The sequence below is a fragment of the Cucumis melo genome, unplaced genomic scaffold (genome assembly GCF_025177605.1).
Source record: "Cucumis melo cultivar AY unplaced genomic scaffold, USDA_Cmelo_AY_1.0 utg002294l, whole genome shotgun sequence".
Lineage (NCBI taxonomy): Eukaryota > Viridiplantae > Streptophyta > Magnoliopsida > Cucurbitales > Cucurbitaceae > Cucumis > Cucumis melo.
This window is the reverse complement of record NW_026125016.1, coordinates 9,401-26,436: the sequence shown is the minus strand read 5'-3', so window position 1 is coordinate 26,436 and position 17,036 is coordinate 9,401. Positions and strand designations below refer to the sequence as shown.

At 44.4% G+C, this 17,036-nt stretch overlaps 1 protein-coding gene across 1 annotated transcript; it reads right to left on the bottom strand.

The window, feature by feature from the left end:
• Positions 1–1,166: 1,166 nt before the first annotated feature.
• LOC127148079 (uncharacterized) lies at positions 1,167–2,412 on the bottom strand (the record flags this gene model as incomplete). Its single annotated transcript, XM_051080911.1, has 2 exons — positions 2,264–2,412; positions 1,167–1,644 (listed from the first exon to the last, which is right to left on the bottom strand). Coding segments are annotated over exons 1-2 (627 nt in total), but the record flags the coding sequence as incomplete, so codon positions are not given.
• Between the last annotated feature and the right edge of the window lie 14,624 nt (positions 2,413–17,036).

Sequence of the window (17,036 nt, the reverse complement as noted above, 5' to 3'; positions counted from 1 at the left end):
ATGAAATAGCTCTCCAAATAAGGAAGGAGAGGGTCAAAGAATTGAGGCGAAACGACTGAATTAAAAAAGGAGCCCTTTATTTGTATTTGAAGCTCTCCAAATAGTAAGGTTCGAAGAAAGTCGACTGATAAGGAGTCAATGAACAAGGGCGAATTCCTTATTCTTAACAGGAGTGCAACGAAAGAAATCCATATAAAAACAGGCTCCTTCAAATTTGAAGTTCAGGGATCAGGACTTCGCAAATTCTTTGCGCCTTTGATTTTGAGTCTCGTTATTGAATAACCTCCGTCCAATTAGTTCCATCTTTTCTACATCTACATTGTGAAAATCAAGCCTATCCTTCGTGACGTAAAAAGGGTGCCCCAGGCCTTGTTCAAGGTGACCCAGCATCCCTTCCCATTCCTTTCAGTTCTAATAAGCTTTTAGCAGTATAGCGGGAAGCATTTTCATGAAATAGGGCAAGATGGAAATTTTCCCACCTTCTTTGTCTTGTTCAGTGGAAAATTTGGGAACATTTTTGAGAAGTTTCAAGCTCTTAGTGCAATCTCTTCTTTTCTAATGTCTCTTCTCTCTGTCTGCCTGAGAAAGAGTTCTGAGAATCAACCTTCAGAGATTCCCGCCTTCTTTCTTTACTAGTAGTCAGCATTATGCCTTGAATTTCTTCTTGTCTTTTATTGAGGGGGGAGCCGCTGCTCCTTTGTATAGGGAAAAAGGGTGAGATAAAGGGATTCATTCTCTGGTCTAATTCATAATAGACTGGGATCGTAGGAAAGGTTCTTTACTTGTCGGCTAGCCCCTAAGCTCCATCCTACTTACTTGCTTTCTGACTGACACATTTAGACCGATCTAGCTCGCTCTTTTTATAGAATTCAAAAGAAAGAAATCAGAGCCCACTTCATCAAAGAAAAAAAGAAGAATGGGGAGGGTCCCCTGCTTCCTTTAGTTCCTTTAGTGCCTTTGGTGAACAATAGGTCATCTTCTACCCGAAGAGTCTTCCCTTCTTTAAGAAACTGTATTATAGCTTGGGCCGCAGGGTCCTTGGCCAGGCAAGCCTTGATAGTTTCAAGAAGGGTGCCGGCTGCTAGCTTTTAAATGGGCGAAGATGCACAGGGCCGCATCTTGTTCGCTCATCCGACTAAGGGCTAAGGCCGCTTGATTTGATTTACCTGGCCTGTCTTCTGAAAATCAAATTCGGCCAAGCATTCTTGCCAACGAGCTTGTTTAGAGGTCAATTTGGGTTGACTGAAAAAGTGGCATATCTTTCTATTGTCCGTCTGACTACGAACTGGGATCCCAAGAAATCTTGTCTCCAGGCTCTCAGACAGTGTACCACTGCAAGCATTTCTTTCTCTCCGGCTTCTCCTCTCCGCATCCTTCAGTTTCCTGCTCTCATAGGCAATGGGATGGCCGTCTTGGAGGACTAAGGCCAAAATCAGATGCGTCGGTTTCCACTTGCTTTGCTTACATCGGCAATTCCGAGAACCGGCCCTTCCATCATGGCCTTCTTCAGATCCCCGAAGGCAGCCTGAGATTCTGGGGTCCAATTCCCACTTATGGTCTTTCTTCAACAACTCCGTTAAGGGCCCTGTTCTTGAAGAGAATCCCTCAAGGAAGGTAGGCTTTCTTCCAAATAAATAGTAGGTTCTACGAGGAAAGAAGGCAAATCCCTTACTACAGACGGCACTCTCCAGTCACGTAGAGCAGTCATTTTGCTCTCTTCCATGCCGATTCGGCCACACTCGATCACGTGACCGAGGAAGTGAATGCCTTTCTGAGCAAAGGCACATTTCTCTCTCTTTACATACAGTCAACCTCAATTTTCTCAAATACTAACGGAAGGTGAGGTTGATGCTCTTCTAGCCTCGCGCTCTAAACCACAATCTCGTCCAGATATATATACTAGGATCAACTTGTCAAGGTATGAATGGAAAACCTGATTCTGAAAGGTAGAAAAAGTGGCTGGAGCATTGGTGAGGCCGAAAGGCATTAGACTCGGAATGAAAAGGCGTAATATCGTCTAAGACAATGGTTCATCTCCTGAAGCAATTCGCACTTGATAATCAAGACCCTGAAAGAAGATCCAACTTCGAGAAGTACTTGGCGCCATGGAGGCGGTCAAAGAAGTCTGTGATAATGGGGAGAGGTCTTTCTCTCTGTGAGTTTATTCAGCGCTCGATAGTCGATACATAAGCGGAGACTTCCCTCTTTCTTCTGAATCAAGAAGAAATATGCGCGCCGAGGACCTTTTGCAGGTCTAATAAACCCAGCGTCCAAGAACTCTACCAATTCTGCCAATTCTGGCGGCCCCGTGTGATACGCATTCTTTGCAGGGGGTCTCGCCCCGGGTAGAAGTTCTATCTCATGATCTATCCCCCTGAGTGGAGGTAGAGTCTTAGGCAAACTCTCTGCCATTACGTCTTGGTATTCGTCTAAGACATACTGGGACTGCCTCCGGAACTAGCTCTTTCGGACTTTCCTCATCAACCACTGGGATAGCCATGAATGAACGTGGGCTCTTCGCGGGCTAGCCCTCTCTTCAGCTGGAGAAGTTTCATCCCTTTCTTCTCTTTGTCTGGACTACGGTGGGATTAGATCCTGTGACTACCAAAGATTTGGCCAAGGGCATAGGGATGACCTTGTGTTCAAGAAGGAATTCCATCCCCAAATCGTCCATCTTCACAACCAAAAAATCCGTCTGTCCACTCCACGATCCCAATTTGAACCTCATTCGTCTTGCAATCCCAAAAATGGGTAAGGCGGCTGAGTTTACTCCTTTCATTTTTCCTGGGTCTTTGTCCCAATTCTCAGACGTCGGGCCTCTGTCTCAGCAATGAAATTGGGGGTGGGAATCGACTCGACCTCTTTTGGCCTCTTTCTGATTCACCCACGCATCTACGTACATGAGACCTCGTTCCGCCTCGAATATGAATCGTCGGGCTCCTAATAAGGGATAAGGACTTCGCTTTCAAATTCTTCGATCATTCTTTGAGCCTTGTTCATTGATGAATTTTGAGTGGAATTCATGATCCGTCCTTATTCAAAGAAGATCCCTGTCCGGAGGATTTATCCGGAGGACTATCCATATTAACCTACGGACCACAAACCATAATCAAACTATGTGAATTTCTTTTACCTGTCCTAGGCTTTCTTCTTTCATTGCGTTTTCCCGTCTTTTTTCTTGCAAAATGGTCCTTTTTCTCATCTTTCTATTTAACGATAATAGAGTTCAAAATCAGGCATTTGACTTGAAAAGTTGCTACAAAGAAAGTGGTTTGCTCTCCTTATCAGTCGAGCCCTTGCTTTTTGTTCATTTTCGCTAAGAAAAAGAAGAAATTGAATATGGATAAATCAGTCCCATCAAATCAGTGGAATGAAGATTTCGAAAGATTCTCTCCTTCGCAAATTCTTTTCTTTTCTTTCTTTGAATTTGAGGTTCATGAGAAGATGATGTTAGTGATCCACGCCACTCAGCAGAAGGACTCCAAAAAATGAAATTCACAAGGTCTCGACTGAAAGGAGAGAAAGACTGATCCAGATTTTGAAAAGGAGCGAAGCAGCCATAAAGCTACGAAGGAGAGGTGAGAAGGAGAAGCTCATTGAATAAAGACTGATCCTTCACTGAAATTCAAAGGATCAAAGAATTTGGTAATAACTCGACTCAGAACTCAATAGTGGGTTTGAAAGATAGGCTTTTCTACTTTCAGTGGATAGTCGGCGTAGAAGGAGTCTTATTCAAAATAGTAGTTGCTAAGCTAAAAGAAAGGTCCAGTCCGAAGGACTATCCATATTCATGAGGAGAAGGAGAAGAAAGAGAAATGCCACCCAACTTTTTGTCGTATTAAAATCAAAGGATTTTGGAAGAAAATCTCCTTTTGACTTCCCTCTTGTCTTTCTCCGCTCTCAGAGCGAGACAAGGTTATTAACAAATATCGGCTTATGTTGGTAACTACTTCCATTGAAAGAAAAATAGTAAGAGTTGACTCCCAATCCTCTTTTCCCAAAGTCAGTAGTTTCATCAAAAAAGCAGATCGAATTGACAAGCCAATGTACCGAATCGCTGGATCCGTTGATATTGAATAGATTCTGATTATCGACTCTTTCGGAGTGAAAAAGAGAAAAAAGACTGAAAAGGAAGAACCTACTAAAAGGACCTAGGGTTGGTGCCTTGCCTCCAGTTCCTTTTAGTAGCTTTAGATTCCTGTCGAGTTGAGTAAAAAACGATCTTCTTTTTCAGGTATTACTAGATCAGATATAGATATTCTAAGAAAAGAACTCACTCTTCTTCGGAAAGGGGAGAAGAGCTTTCTTTCATAGTAGGGTGAACGAAGTCGAGAAAAAGGGCTTGACCCCCACTACGCGGGAAAGGGGAAAAAGGCATGTCAAAGCCGCAGGTCGGATTATCGGATTCATAGTGGCACGGGTCGGCATGGCATCAGTTGTGAAGATCAGCCTGAGCCACCTAGGGGAATGAAGTTGAAGAAGTGGCGCACGTCCCCGTTGGTGTGGTTCTTGCTTGATTTCAAAGCAATTCTTTCTCAGATTGTATGAACGAGAAGAGAAGAAATGGATGAAATCTCGTAACCAGCAACCGAGACTGGTGGGCGGGGCCTGTGCCTCCAAAGGCGGGTTAGGCTGAAACTTCTACTTCAACAGAAAGAGAGGGAAGAAATCCTGCAACTTCAGCCGAGACTTCTGCTGGCACAAGGACTGATACTAGGCGGCTACTTCCGCTGATCTCAGAACGTCAGCCTCTGCTTCAACGGTTCTGATCCCTAGTTCAGGGGCAAACTCAGACGCACGCTGCGACGAGCCACTTTCTCAGCTCTTTCCCTTGTTTAGGAAGGAATCCGAGACTGGTAGATCTTATCACCGCTACGTGGGGAGCGCAAAAGGTCAAGGGGTATATCTAGGTCTCGATCACGTGGTTGAGGAGGCAGAATAAGCCGATGCTTCAGACGTCTCTCTTCTTCGATCAGCACCGCGTAGTGGGAGAATTAAGAGAGAATGAAAGAGAGAAGAATTGAAGAAAGATTCCCGCGAATGGCGAAAGAAATAAGAAGAAAAGATCAGATATAATGATCATGCAATAATCAGCTTATAATCAGAAAACCCACTTCAAATTCAAAGCAGAGGACTAGGAGTCCTAATTAAGCTACGTAGGACTTCGATTTGCGCTCCTTAACTGAAAGGACGTAGTAGGACTCCCGTAGTAGGCTGAATTCATATTCCTTGCCCTAGGTTCTGCTGTAAGGCCTCCGCTTCCTTTAAGTAGGTTTAGTAGGTTCGTAGGTATGTTGCCGCTCCGGTCCGAAGTAGCTTAATTAGTAGGAGATTCTTTGCCGTAGGTAAGTAGCATTATATTAAGCTACGTAGGACGCTCCGTAGGCACGGAATCAGACGTAGTAGGAGCGGTAAGACTCTGACAAAGATTACTATGCCTTCTACGGACTCAAAAGGAGAGGTTTGATTCCACTTTTCTTTTCAAAGACATTCTTAGCAAATAGAGTCCAAAACAAGGACCTACGGGATCTGTTAGCATAGCCCCAAAAGTCATAAAAAAGAGATTTCCCCTTACGTGGTTTAGGTTCCAATGCAAAACAAGGCGAATTGGGGAATCATCAGTTGGGGAGTTCAAAGATTTGCCGATGGAGGATATGCTGACGCCTAACTCCTTGATGTAAGCGTCCTTGTGTCGGAAATGAGAACGTCATCGCCAAGGACCGCCTCAGAGGTCAATCTTCTACCACCAGGCTTTCTTGGTCCTCCTCGGTCCCCTTCAGACCGTGCCGCAGCTCTTTCAGCTTTTGTAGTTCTTCTTCGATCGGATCGAGGGTAGGGAATTGCTCAGAGCTAAATACAGGTTTTCTCTTCATCCTCTGAATCTCAATTTCATTGCCCCATCCTTGAATTTCCATTCTGATCTTGGGAATGAATTCGGTAAGGAAGTACGATTAGCGGAAGGCCTAGAAGCGCAAGACTATAGGACTTCTTCCCCTAGAATTTCTGATCGATCGTCAGAAGTATATCTGTTGGCAGCACGTAAACGAGTTTCACGAGCCCTTGATCGGCTGGAAGTTGAGCATTAATTCATTACCTTTTCCCTAGGCAAACTTCTTCCTTTGGACCTCTTTATTCCATTAACTTCATAGCTCAACCATGATAACTGGGAAATGACTTTCCCAAGTGGTCGAAACCCCCCACCCCAGTATCGAATTGACTCTGAAGCTAGGGATTGACCGCGTAGTGGGTTAGGAAGGGTCAAAGAAAGCCGCTGCTCAACGAAGCCCAGGCCCCACCCAGGCCTCAGAGAGGAAGCGAACCCCACCTCTTTCCGGTGCTGGATTAGGCCTCGTTCTTGTACCTGCTCTTGGAGTAGCTTGACTAGCGATTCTTTGATATATGGATTATTCGGCTGAAGCCGGGTCTGTCGCAGCCGAGGTTGAAGAATATAGGGTGAGGGCATCGATCCTAAGCCAACTCGGCCCGGCCGGTATATTCATACCTATCCAACTGGGTATTCGGTATATTGAGCACCTTTCCAGGAGATGAGTAGTCATCCTATACTAAATCCTAAACTTATCATGACCCTTCTCTTTTCGATCTGGCCCTAGTGCTAGCTTTCCCTTTTGCTTTGAGTACTTCTTCCTGTGCTCCGAATCGTCCGAAGGACTCATCTTCCTTGCCCTAGGTGGTCTTCCGAATCGTCTAATATGTCCTTATCAATGAGTCTGAAGACTCTGAAAACCGGAGGACTAGTCTTCTTCCATTTCATCATATCCGGAGAAGAAACCTCTTTGGTTGAGAAATCCCACTTGTCCCCTTATTTCCCTTTTTCAAGAGCTCCTTTTATGGGAAAGTTATGGTCAAGTTCGCTCCTTTCCCTTATGTACGGTCAAGTGTATGGGAAAGTGTATGGGAAACTTCGCTCCTTTCTCTCGTCAAACTCGATAAAGCCACTTCCCTCCTTCCTTGTAAATGAGAGGTCTTAAGTCAACTTGATTACACGCTTTTCCGTGCTTTCTTTTTCTTGAATCTCAGAGTTCAAGCTCAGCTAGGGTCCGAAGGACTTGTTTATGGAACTGAAGCTTTGAAAGAGGAGAGAAAGAGATTTTCTTTGAAAGAAGAAAAGCAACTCCAACAGCCTCATCTCCAGCAACGAGAACAAAAAGAACGACTTCCCATGAAAGACAGCGGACTAGAGCGAGCGAATACTAAACCCTTTCTTATCTGACTGTGCCTGCTTACTGTGCTGCTTGTGCCGACTTTCTTCCTCGTCCCTCTTCTGTTGGGGCAGGGCGAATACGGCCAATAGGGTGTGAAGCTGCCCACTACGCGGTGGTTACAGGGGGAAGCAAACTCACCCTTCCACGATCCCGACTAAATCAAAAGGAAGAGGTTCTCTCGTTGAAGAATCGGAACCGCTGTTCAAGATTGCACAGTTCGATATATGTTTAGGGAGAAAAGGGCAGCAAGATCTTCACTGCTTATTTACGATAATCTTTTTTCCTTCCTTATTTTCCAATAGGGACTCGGGACTCCTAATCCTAGGCCTTGATTCCATTCCCCTTTCCTGAGAGGGAAATAGGGACTAGATCCCAGGGACAGGATAATCAGGACCTCCTTCTTCTTAGCAAATGCTCCGAATCTAGTAATATGGAAAGAAAAAGACTAGTCCTACGGTTTTCAGAGTCCTTCGGTCTTCAGACTCCGACCGACTAATTTTTTCATATGGATTTCATTGAATAATAATCGTCGGGCTCTGAACCTTCCTAACCTCAGTCGAGTACCTTCGCTCCTCTCCTTCCTAACCTCAGTCGAGTACCTTCGCTCCTTCGCACCTTGAAGATGAATATGGATTTCAGACTCATCTGGAGTAGCTTAACTTCGGACCGAGAAAAGATCTTTTTTGACTGATTTTGACATATGAAATTTCTTCTTTTTCTTAGCTCAAATTCAGAAAATGCTAGGGCTCGACTGATAAGGAGAGCAAACCACTTTGTAGCAACTTTTCATTCAAAATCTTGAATTTTTTCTCTATTATCGTTAAATATCAAGATTCGAAAAAGGACCATTTTGCAAGATTTTGTTCTCTATTTTCGTGAAATATCAAGATTCGAAAAAGTCCTATAAAAAAGGTCAAAAAAGCTTGGTCCTTCGGACGGGAAAAGGCAATTCAAGAAAGGATGAGTTGATCTCAGATCATTTGCTTAAGACATTCATTCAGAGATTGATCAAGAAAAGTCAATGAACAAGGAGGAAAGAGAAAAGAGATAAAGGAAAGAGAGATTATCATATATAAACAAAAAAAGAGATGCTTCGATCATTCTTTTTTCCTCTCTGACAGTCTCGCTCCTCTCCTTCCTAACCTCAGTCGAGTGGCTTCGCTCCTCTCCTTATCAGTCTCAAATTCTTTGATCCTCTCCTATATCTGAAACTACGAGTACCTTCGCTCCTGAAAATATGATAATTCAGTCCTTTCGCTTCGCGCCTTCGGACGGACCCTTATTTAAATATTAGCTTTCTTCAATCTTATCTTTCTTTTTCTTTATTTCATATAGTTTAGTACCGCTACGTGGGATGCCAGTTTAGTCACTTTTGGCTATAGCTGGCAGCAAGAAATCCACTCAAAATCACCCATTTTTCATAAAATCCACAAAGACTAGTCCTCCGGACTGTCAAAATGCAAGAAAAAAGCTAGGAAATTTCAATTCAAACTAGGACCTACGGATCCCTTGTCATTTGCTTAAGACAAGGTCTTCTCTTTTCTTTCTTATACTTATATCTTATTTCATCTGAAACCTACTATTTGGAATCTCTGTAGGAGCCAAAGGTCTTTATGATTTGAAAATACTATTCAAAAGATTAGTATGGAGTTTCAACCTTTCCGCACGAAATAAGCATGAATCGGCTTTCTTTCCTTCGAAGACGGGCATTTAGACCTTCTTTCATTTGCTCCGATCGGTATATCCCTCATCTCTTTTCCTTCGTTGGACCCCTCCTCTTTCGCGGTTCTCAACATCTTCCGAAGAGTCTCCAACGTCCTCAGGATATGTTCGCTTTGGGGGAGTCCTTTTCTCATCTGTGCCTTCTCGCACAAGGCCGTGAGATAAGGAGAATATGGCCTTGCCAGTCTCTGGAACTTCGCTGATCTTCAGTTTCAGATCAATTCTATATTTTGATGGTTGTCGGCCGTTAGCCTATCTTGTTCTTCCATCTGTTGTCAAATTACCTTGACCTTATCCGTGAGTGACTTCATGGATACTTCCGTCTCATCTCGCACATCACTAACCGGCTGGTCAGATTCCTGAGATCCTTCCTCCTCTTTCTTCGGCGGCATACTCCTAGGTGAGACCAGGTCGAAGGCTCTGATACCAAATTGTTCAGACTCCGGGAGTTATTTACTTAGATTAGCACAAAATACAAGAGCCTCCTTTCGAGAGGGAGGAAACTCTCCACAGTCAGACTTCTTCCTATCAAAAGCATAATCCAAAATCAGATTACAAAAAGTATATATACTACCCTCTCACCCAACCATCATTTAACCCCCCTTGCCCTTGAACGATAGAAGAACTACTGCTGAGATTCTCTGACGGTCGCATCTATGGAAAAGAAATAGGTCCGCGGATCTATTCTGCTATACTCGAAATCGCCATCTCTACGTACCACCACGACACCGATTCTCCTGATTTTGCCGAGGGCTCTGACTTCGACTTTGAGTATGATGAATGAGTGGAAAGATCTTTTTTTGTGGATAAACAAGGGTCCAGGTGACCTGTCCGATCCAAGCAAAGAGTTAGTATCTCAAAAATCATATATATAGGGGCGAAGCAGCAATAGGGAGAGGTTATGCAATAGACCGTGTTGGAGATCAAGAGTCAGAAAGAAAAAACCTTGTGGTCCTTACGGCCTTACGGCAGAACCTACTAAACCTACTTCAAAGCCTATCCGTAGGACTCCGGAGGCATACTAATCGATTAGTCTATCCTCATCATCAAGACCGCGTAGTAGGCTGAATGAATATGAGTTTCAGTAGGTGGTGTCTGAGTTGAGGCGAGATGGAACTCTTAGTAATTGAGTCGACTCTTAAGGAGAGAGAAGAGAAAGGATCGGAGGAGGATGACTTGGAAGCAAGAGGGCGCCTCTCTCTAACTCCATACCCGATCATCCCTACTCACTCTTCCTCAGAAAAGGTATGTATCACTTCTTCTTTTTCTAATTCAAGAGCTGCTTCCGATACGGAGAATTCGGGTCGAGCTCAATCTCCCTATTAAAGGCGGATCAATTTCAATCCCCTTTACTAACCTCCTTTACTGAAATGACTGTTATTGGGGTGTGTGGCGACGCGATCCCGGTGTCTCTGACTGGTAGGAAACCTAGCCTTTCTCTTCCCTTTCTCTCTCGGTCTTTCCTAACTCAAAGAGTTCTCTTTCTTTACCATTTCTTGCACCCGGACTGGTCCGAAGGACTTGTTTTTATTCTATTCCACTTGTTCCTGGCTTTCATACTTTCTTTTTTTCACGCGGGAAGAGAGTGCGCCCTGGTCTTTAGCCTTCTCCCCTCTTCCTATTCCTTATTTAGATTTATAATCAGATTCTGAGACCAAGATAGATCAATTTGATTCCAATCCTATATTGATAGATAGGGCCCAGAGGTCCTTAAGGATATTGTGGGGAGAGCGGGGGGCTCTCTTTCTTCTCGCTAAGGATCGGCATTTCTTCCTCATTCCGGCATGATCAAAGAAGCTATGACTGACCTGGTCCCCTTTGAAGAGACAAGACCTGATTTTGTCTTTCTCTCTTTTTCAGCTTTTTCATTGGCCCTCTGCTCCTCTTTCCTAGCGCACAGCTTTATTGCACGCATCCGAAATCCCACTCCTATAAGTGGTCAAAGGAGATCCCCATCTCAAGGAGGTCCTCCACTTTGGTTGGCTAGTCTATCTTTCTCTCTCCGAATTGCAGATCATCCTCAATGAGTATTGAAAATGAAACTACCACGGACCGGTACATAGACTATACCAAAGAGTGCTCTTTAAAGGAAGCCGCAAGCTGACTTGGACACAGAGAAGAGAATAGTGAGATATTCAGTAGGGGAAAGATGCATGATTGGAGATATGGCCCTAATAGTGATTGCTTTATCTTACCTTGCTAATAAGTCGTACCGAACCCTTGTTCTGTATTCCTACCCGACCGTAGAAAATAGAGTTGATACTAAATAAAAAGGGGGTTGATTCTCAAAATGTTTACACGGGGTAGAAGCAAGAAAGTCAAATCACTCTTCGAGCTAATAATCTCGTTTGCAAACTCATAAGGAGAGTTTGAATGCTAAGGGGAATTAGCAATGAAAAGAATGAGAATGAAATTCTCTCTGAATTCGATCTTGAATTTCGAAATCTCGTCAGTGAAGAAAGAAGAAATTCGATTCGTCGAATTGAACTCAATCGGTAGTTCTTGCTTTGTCTCTGAATCTTCCTCTAGGAGGCTCCTCGGGTTGGAGTCAACTTTCTTTCTCTCTTTCGTTCTGCTTTGAATTTGCTTAAGATATCTACTTAGATAGATCTCGGAAGCTTGCTCGATCCCGACCCGCGGCTTTCTTTCCTTTGACCTTCTTCATTGATTTCGTTACAGAAAGACGGCTTATGATGATTGGCTTTTAGTTGGAGCGCCCTCCTGCTTCAGCTCTTTCGTATTACTTTTGAGAGGTGAGCGGATTGATGGATCAAAAGCGGATCTAGCGGATCGACCCTCCGACTGGAGCTGCTCTACGGCTCCAACTCACGGATGATCACACCTTTCACACGGAAAGATCTATTTCATAACCTCCTCTCCCGAGCTATCTCTTGTTCTCCCTCTTGAGCTCCCGAGCGCCCCTATGCTCTTCCTTACCTGTCTTATGCTTACCGACCACTTCAAGAATGCATGTCTTAAGCAAAAAGTCAATGAAGAAGGCTCGACTGAAAGGCGAGGAGCGAAGGTACTCTACGAAAAAAATATAGGTTCAGAGCGAAGCCACTCGACTGAGGTTAGGAAGGAGAGGAGCGAAGCAGCTCGACTGATAAGGAGAGGAGCGAAGCAGCTCGACTGATAAGGAGAGGAGCTCTAATTAAACTAATCTGGACCTTGATTTGACTACGCGGCACGGAATCAGACGTAGTAGGACGGCATGCGAAAGGGAGAATCAGAGCTTTCTTATCTACTTATATAAAGTCACTATCTTCCCTTGTTCATTGACCATTCTTAGAATGAATTCATTCCAAAAAATAGCCATAGGAGGGCTCCGGCGGACGGAGTAGGAGCAGTCTGATCTTCTTCTTCCCGCGGAGAATGAAGCTACTGAGGACCGGCATGGAATCAGACGTAGTAGGACGCTCAAAGAATTTGGGAAGACGACCCCCTTTGTTCATTCAGGTTTTCTTTGAGGTTCATGAGAAGATTCTGTCAGTAATCCACTACCGAAGCAGAAGCAAGCTGAACCTCCGAGAGTTGGTAGTTCAAGGAAGAAGAAAGCCTATCCCTCTCTCTGATTTATGGTCGGTGCGAAGCCAGGGAGGGAGGTTATGAAATAGATCTTTCCGTCTTAACTTAATAAGGCCTTTCTTTCGTGAAATCAGTCAATGCCATTTCTCAAGCATGAGAGGTTGAATCCCGATCGATCCTTCGATCCTTTATTCCTCAGACTATGAAACTTCTCCTTCAACGGCAACCAGCCACAGCCTCAAGAAAGTCTTCCCTCCCACGGGCGGCGGTCGAGCGCCAAGATCTCCTTAAATAAAGAGAGACTGGGCGAACCCCTTATTATGAGAGGAATCGGATGCGACCGAGTATCGAAGTCGCTCTTCAGTCAGAATCTCTTGCCCTTGTTCATTGAGGCGGTAGCCCTACTTTCAGACGAGTGGAATATTGTTGTATGAGCAGGTCGTCTATTGGTTGGCTTTAGTAGCTGGAGCTGAAGCAAGCACTCCGCATACTGTATGAAAGAGTCATGAGAGTAGACACCGGTCCGTGGTAGTTTAATTAGTTGGTCTCTTGAAAGGTCCAGTGGGAAAGAATAGAATCTATGTGAAAGTCTCATTCTCTCCTTCCTTTAAGTACTTTCCTCTTCCTTTCCTTGTTCATCGATCAGTCCCTTCGCTTTCGGTTGATAGGCTTGAATCTTTTGAGTAGGTTTCAAAACATAAGAGAGAAAGTTGGAGAGAAAAGAAACTGAAGGATTACTAGTAACCCCTATCTTTTTATGGTCTGATCATTCCACATTGAATGTTGCGGTAGGCTTTCTTTCTGTACGAAAGGAGAAGGCCTCCAGATATACTGCTGGTAAACTGATTAGAAAGGCCTTAAGAGAATACGAGGGAAGACAAGATTTAGGAAAGCGTGGAAACCCCTGTGTCGACACGTAACCAAAGACGAGAAGACGCCGCCCCCTTCTCCAGTTCTCCCAGGAAGCCTGTGCGCCTTTCAAAGACAAGAAGGTCACAACCATTGCAAGCGACCAGGAGCGGGTAGATACCCTTGCAAAAAGACGAGGATTGGCTAGACGATGATCCCGATTTCAGAAGGGCCGTCGAGGTAGAATACCATAAAGAAAGGCAGGATGTCCAGCGAAAAAGGAAAGGACTAGCAGATCTTCATCGGCAATTTCTCAGAAAAGGCGCAGCGGATATGCGTCAAAGGCTAGAGAACAAGGCCGACGAACCTTCCGAAGTCGCTTTTCTTCTTTCAAAGAGCTCATATTATGAATATTGTATACGATTCACGAGAGTAAAGGGGGAAGAGCCCTAGCTCTCACTCCGAGATGTGAACTTATGCTTCAATTCATTCGAAATAACGAGTAAGAACTTCAAGCTCTCACGAAAAAGAAGCTAGACAAGAAGATGATCCCGCCGGCGACGATCTACCTTCAGAAGTTGCCGATAGGGGTCCGATCTTGTGAGTCAAGCTATATAAATCTCTTTCTGGATCCAGCTTAGACTTCTTCGCTTCAGTCATTTATTCTCCTTTTTGCATGGACTTTTCCTAGCCTCGGAGTATCCCACGGAGCGGGATGGCTAGTTTGGTAGCGAGGCCTCAGTTTCATAAGTACGATCACGAGAAGGAGAGGGGAGAAATCGGAATAGCAAGAGTTCCGGAGAAGAAGCATCAATCGGAAGACTGAGTACGGTCTTGAGTCGGATTATGAGTTTAGAAAGCTCAATCCCTTTCATGAGTTTACGAGGTAAGAACAATAGGAATTTCATAAGTAGTAGGGTGATTCTGATTCTTATCATGGGTTCGATACGACTTATTCTACTTTTTCATAGGAAAGAGAGTAGGGCGCCCTAGCCTCATAGGGAGAGTACGATAGGGAAGAGTAATCGTCAGAAGTCTCTCTTCTTCGGTTGAATGAATAACTGAAATTGGAAGCTAGACCTTCCAAAGTGGGGTCGGAGAAGCTTGACCATAGGGTTATGAGGCAGGTCTTTCGTATTCTCTCTTTCTCTTAGTCTTGAGTATGAGGAAGAAAGGATGAGAGCAATGAAACTCCTTATTTAGTAGCTCAACTTGCACTCCTTTGAATTTGAGGATAAGGACTGAGCTTGAAAATTCTTCGATCATTCTTTGAACCTGTCCTTCGTAGCTTGATTCTGCTTCGCACCTGAATTTATCTACGAGCCCTTACTTTCTTTTTTCTTGAGGGCTTTGACCCTCCGAGCAATATTCCAAATCCCCAATATTCAACCTACGTCGAAGAAAAGCAAGCTTCTATTTTGATCTATAATTATCTGGGAGTTTTGAGATCGTTTTAGTCTGTGATTTCTTCCACTAATTCCCACCTGCCCTGAAACCCACCAGAAAGAGGGTTGAGATCCCCTGTTCGCGCAAACTAATAGTCCTAGTCGATCTCGTTTTCTAGGGTTAGCGCATATTCATTCCATTACTTCAAGACTCATAATCCGACGACCTGATCCCAATTCACTCAGTGGAGCTCGCCCCAACTCGGTCTACCCTCATATAGAATGGATACCCGATCCAAATAAGAATAGTGCTTGGTGCCCTGACTGACGTCCTTGTTCTAGCCCTTGATGCGGTTCTTGGGAAGTCAATCAATGAAGAAAGAAGGCATTAGGCCTTTCATTCCCGATCGATCTATAATCAGCCCTCATCTCCAAACTCTTTGAAAAGCGTCTTTCTCAACGGAAAGACCGGCAGGCAGGAAAGGGGGAGATTGAATGTAAATCGAGTGCAAAATGTCTGATTTGACATTCTAACTTGCATTTAGCCTATGGCAAAAGCATTGAAAATGGAGATTGGATTTGATCAGCATATATTCTATATAATGGCTTTACTGGAAGAACTCAAGGCAAGAAGAAAAGCAAGGACTGCAGCAAGAACTCTTCTTCTACTTCCGAAACTGGAACAAGATCTTTTCATTCTCTTTATCTGACCTTTAGGAAGATGTGACCTCAGCGGGCTTCTCAATATTCTTTGACCCTTGTTTTGCTTGTAAATCAGCCTTTACCCACGTAGCGGTTCATTGAGGGAGGGGACTCCTATCAATTCAATGGATAAACAAGTCCTCCGGACGGAGCAAGATTCAAGGCAGTCGGACTTTCACGTGACTGTATTTTCAAGAAATCTCCTTGATTATGTCTTTTATTGAGTTCAAATAGTCCAAGAAGTTCATATTCCATCTTGAGTCCTTCGTCTGCAGCTTTAAGTGCAACTCAGCAAAAAGCAACCTACTAGGAAGAGAGAAAGAAGAAAGACAACTCAATGAACAAGGGCTTGATCTTAGCTTTCAGTTCCATTCTGAGTTGCACTCCTTTGAAGGATAAGGACTTTCGCTTTCATTCCACAAATTCTTCTCAACTCAATGAACAAGGGCTTGATCTTGTCCTTCCTAGCTTGATTCTCCTTCGCACCTTATTTAGTAGCTCAACTTGCACTCCTTAACATTTGAAGAATAAGGAAGTCTTTATTCAATGAGCTGAGATCAGTCTTTGATCCGCCCCGTGGGAGTCGAGTTATTTCAAAAAAGAAAGGGCTCGACTGATAAGGAGAGCAAACCACTTTTCAGTCAGGGAGAATTCCTTAACTTTCAGTCGCTTCGATCATTCTTTTCTTTTCTTTGGTGTAATTGGACGTGAATGAGAAGATTCAGTGATCCACGTAGCCTTTCAACCTTTCTCCCTTATTAGGAGCCTTGCGACTGAATCTGCCCTTGAAACTGAATCAGCTTTTGCTACCCCTGAGCGTAGCGACTGAATCTGCTTGGAAAGATAGCTACCCCGTAGTAGCGGACAGCCGCCAACTCTTTCAGCCTAGCGCGTAGCTCCGCGGTGGCTTCGCCGTATAGGATTTGGCCAGGCTGATTTGGACAGGCCCGGCTCTTTATTCGCAAATTCTTTGCGCCTTTCTTTTTCCCTTTTTCAGCGTAGCGGAGCGGACCTTTCTTTCTTTTTCCCTTTTTCAGCCTAGCTCCGCGGTGGCTTCGCCCTATTAATCGAACTTTTTCTTTTGACTTTTTGCTCGGTCGGTTTCAACTCCTTACTCCGCCTTTCTTTTCTCCAGCGGAGCTACGTTTTCCAGCTACGCGGACACCGGACACCCCACGGAGCGGTTTATCCGTTTTCGCCCTTTGTTTTGGATAGGTCCGAGCGGCCGGGATATCATATACGAGAATATGGGGCCGGACCCCGGAAGGCATGTTCAAAAACATGGCTTTCCCCCCCACGGGCTTCCCTGCTCTGATTCACCAAAGAGAGAAAAAGAAGAAAATGATAGCAATCAAAGGCTGACAAAGCCTTTCCATCCGCTACGCTTCCGCTACGCGTAGCTGGAAAACATCAAAGAAAGGTGTCCCCGGTGTCCCAGCTCCGCTGGATAACATCAAAGAAAGGTGTCCGGTGTCCGCGGATAAGGAGTCTGAGTTCAAGGGAAAGCAAAAACTCTGAATTCTTGGATCGAAGATCGAACCCGGACCTCTCCTTTCAGTCGAGCGTCCGAACGTCAGGGTTAATATGGATAGTCCTTCGGACTCCTTCGATCATTCTTTGAGCCTTG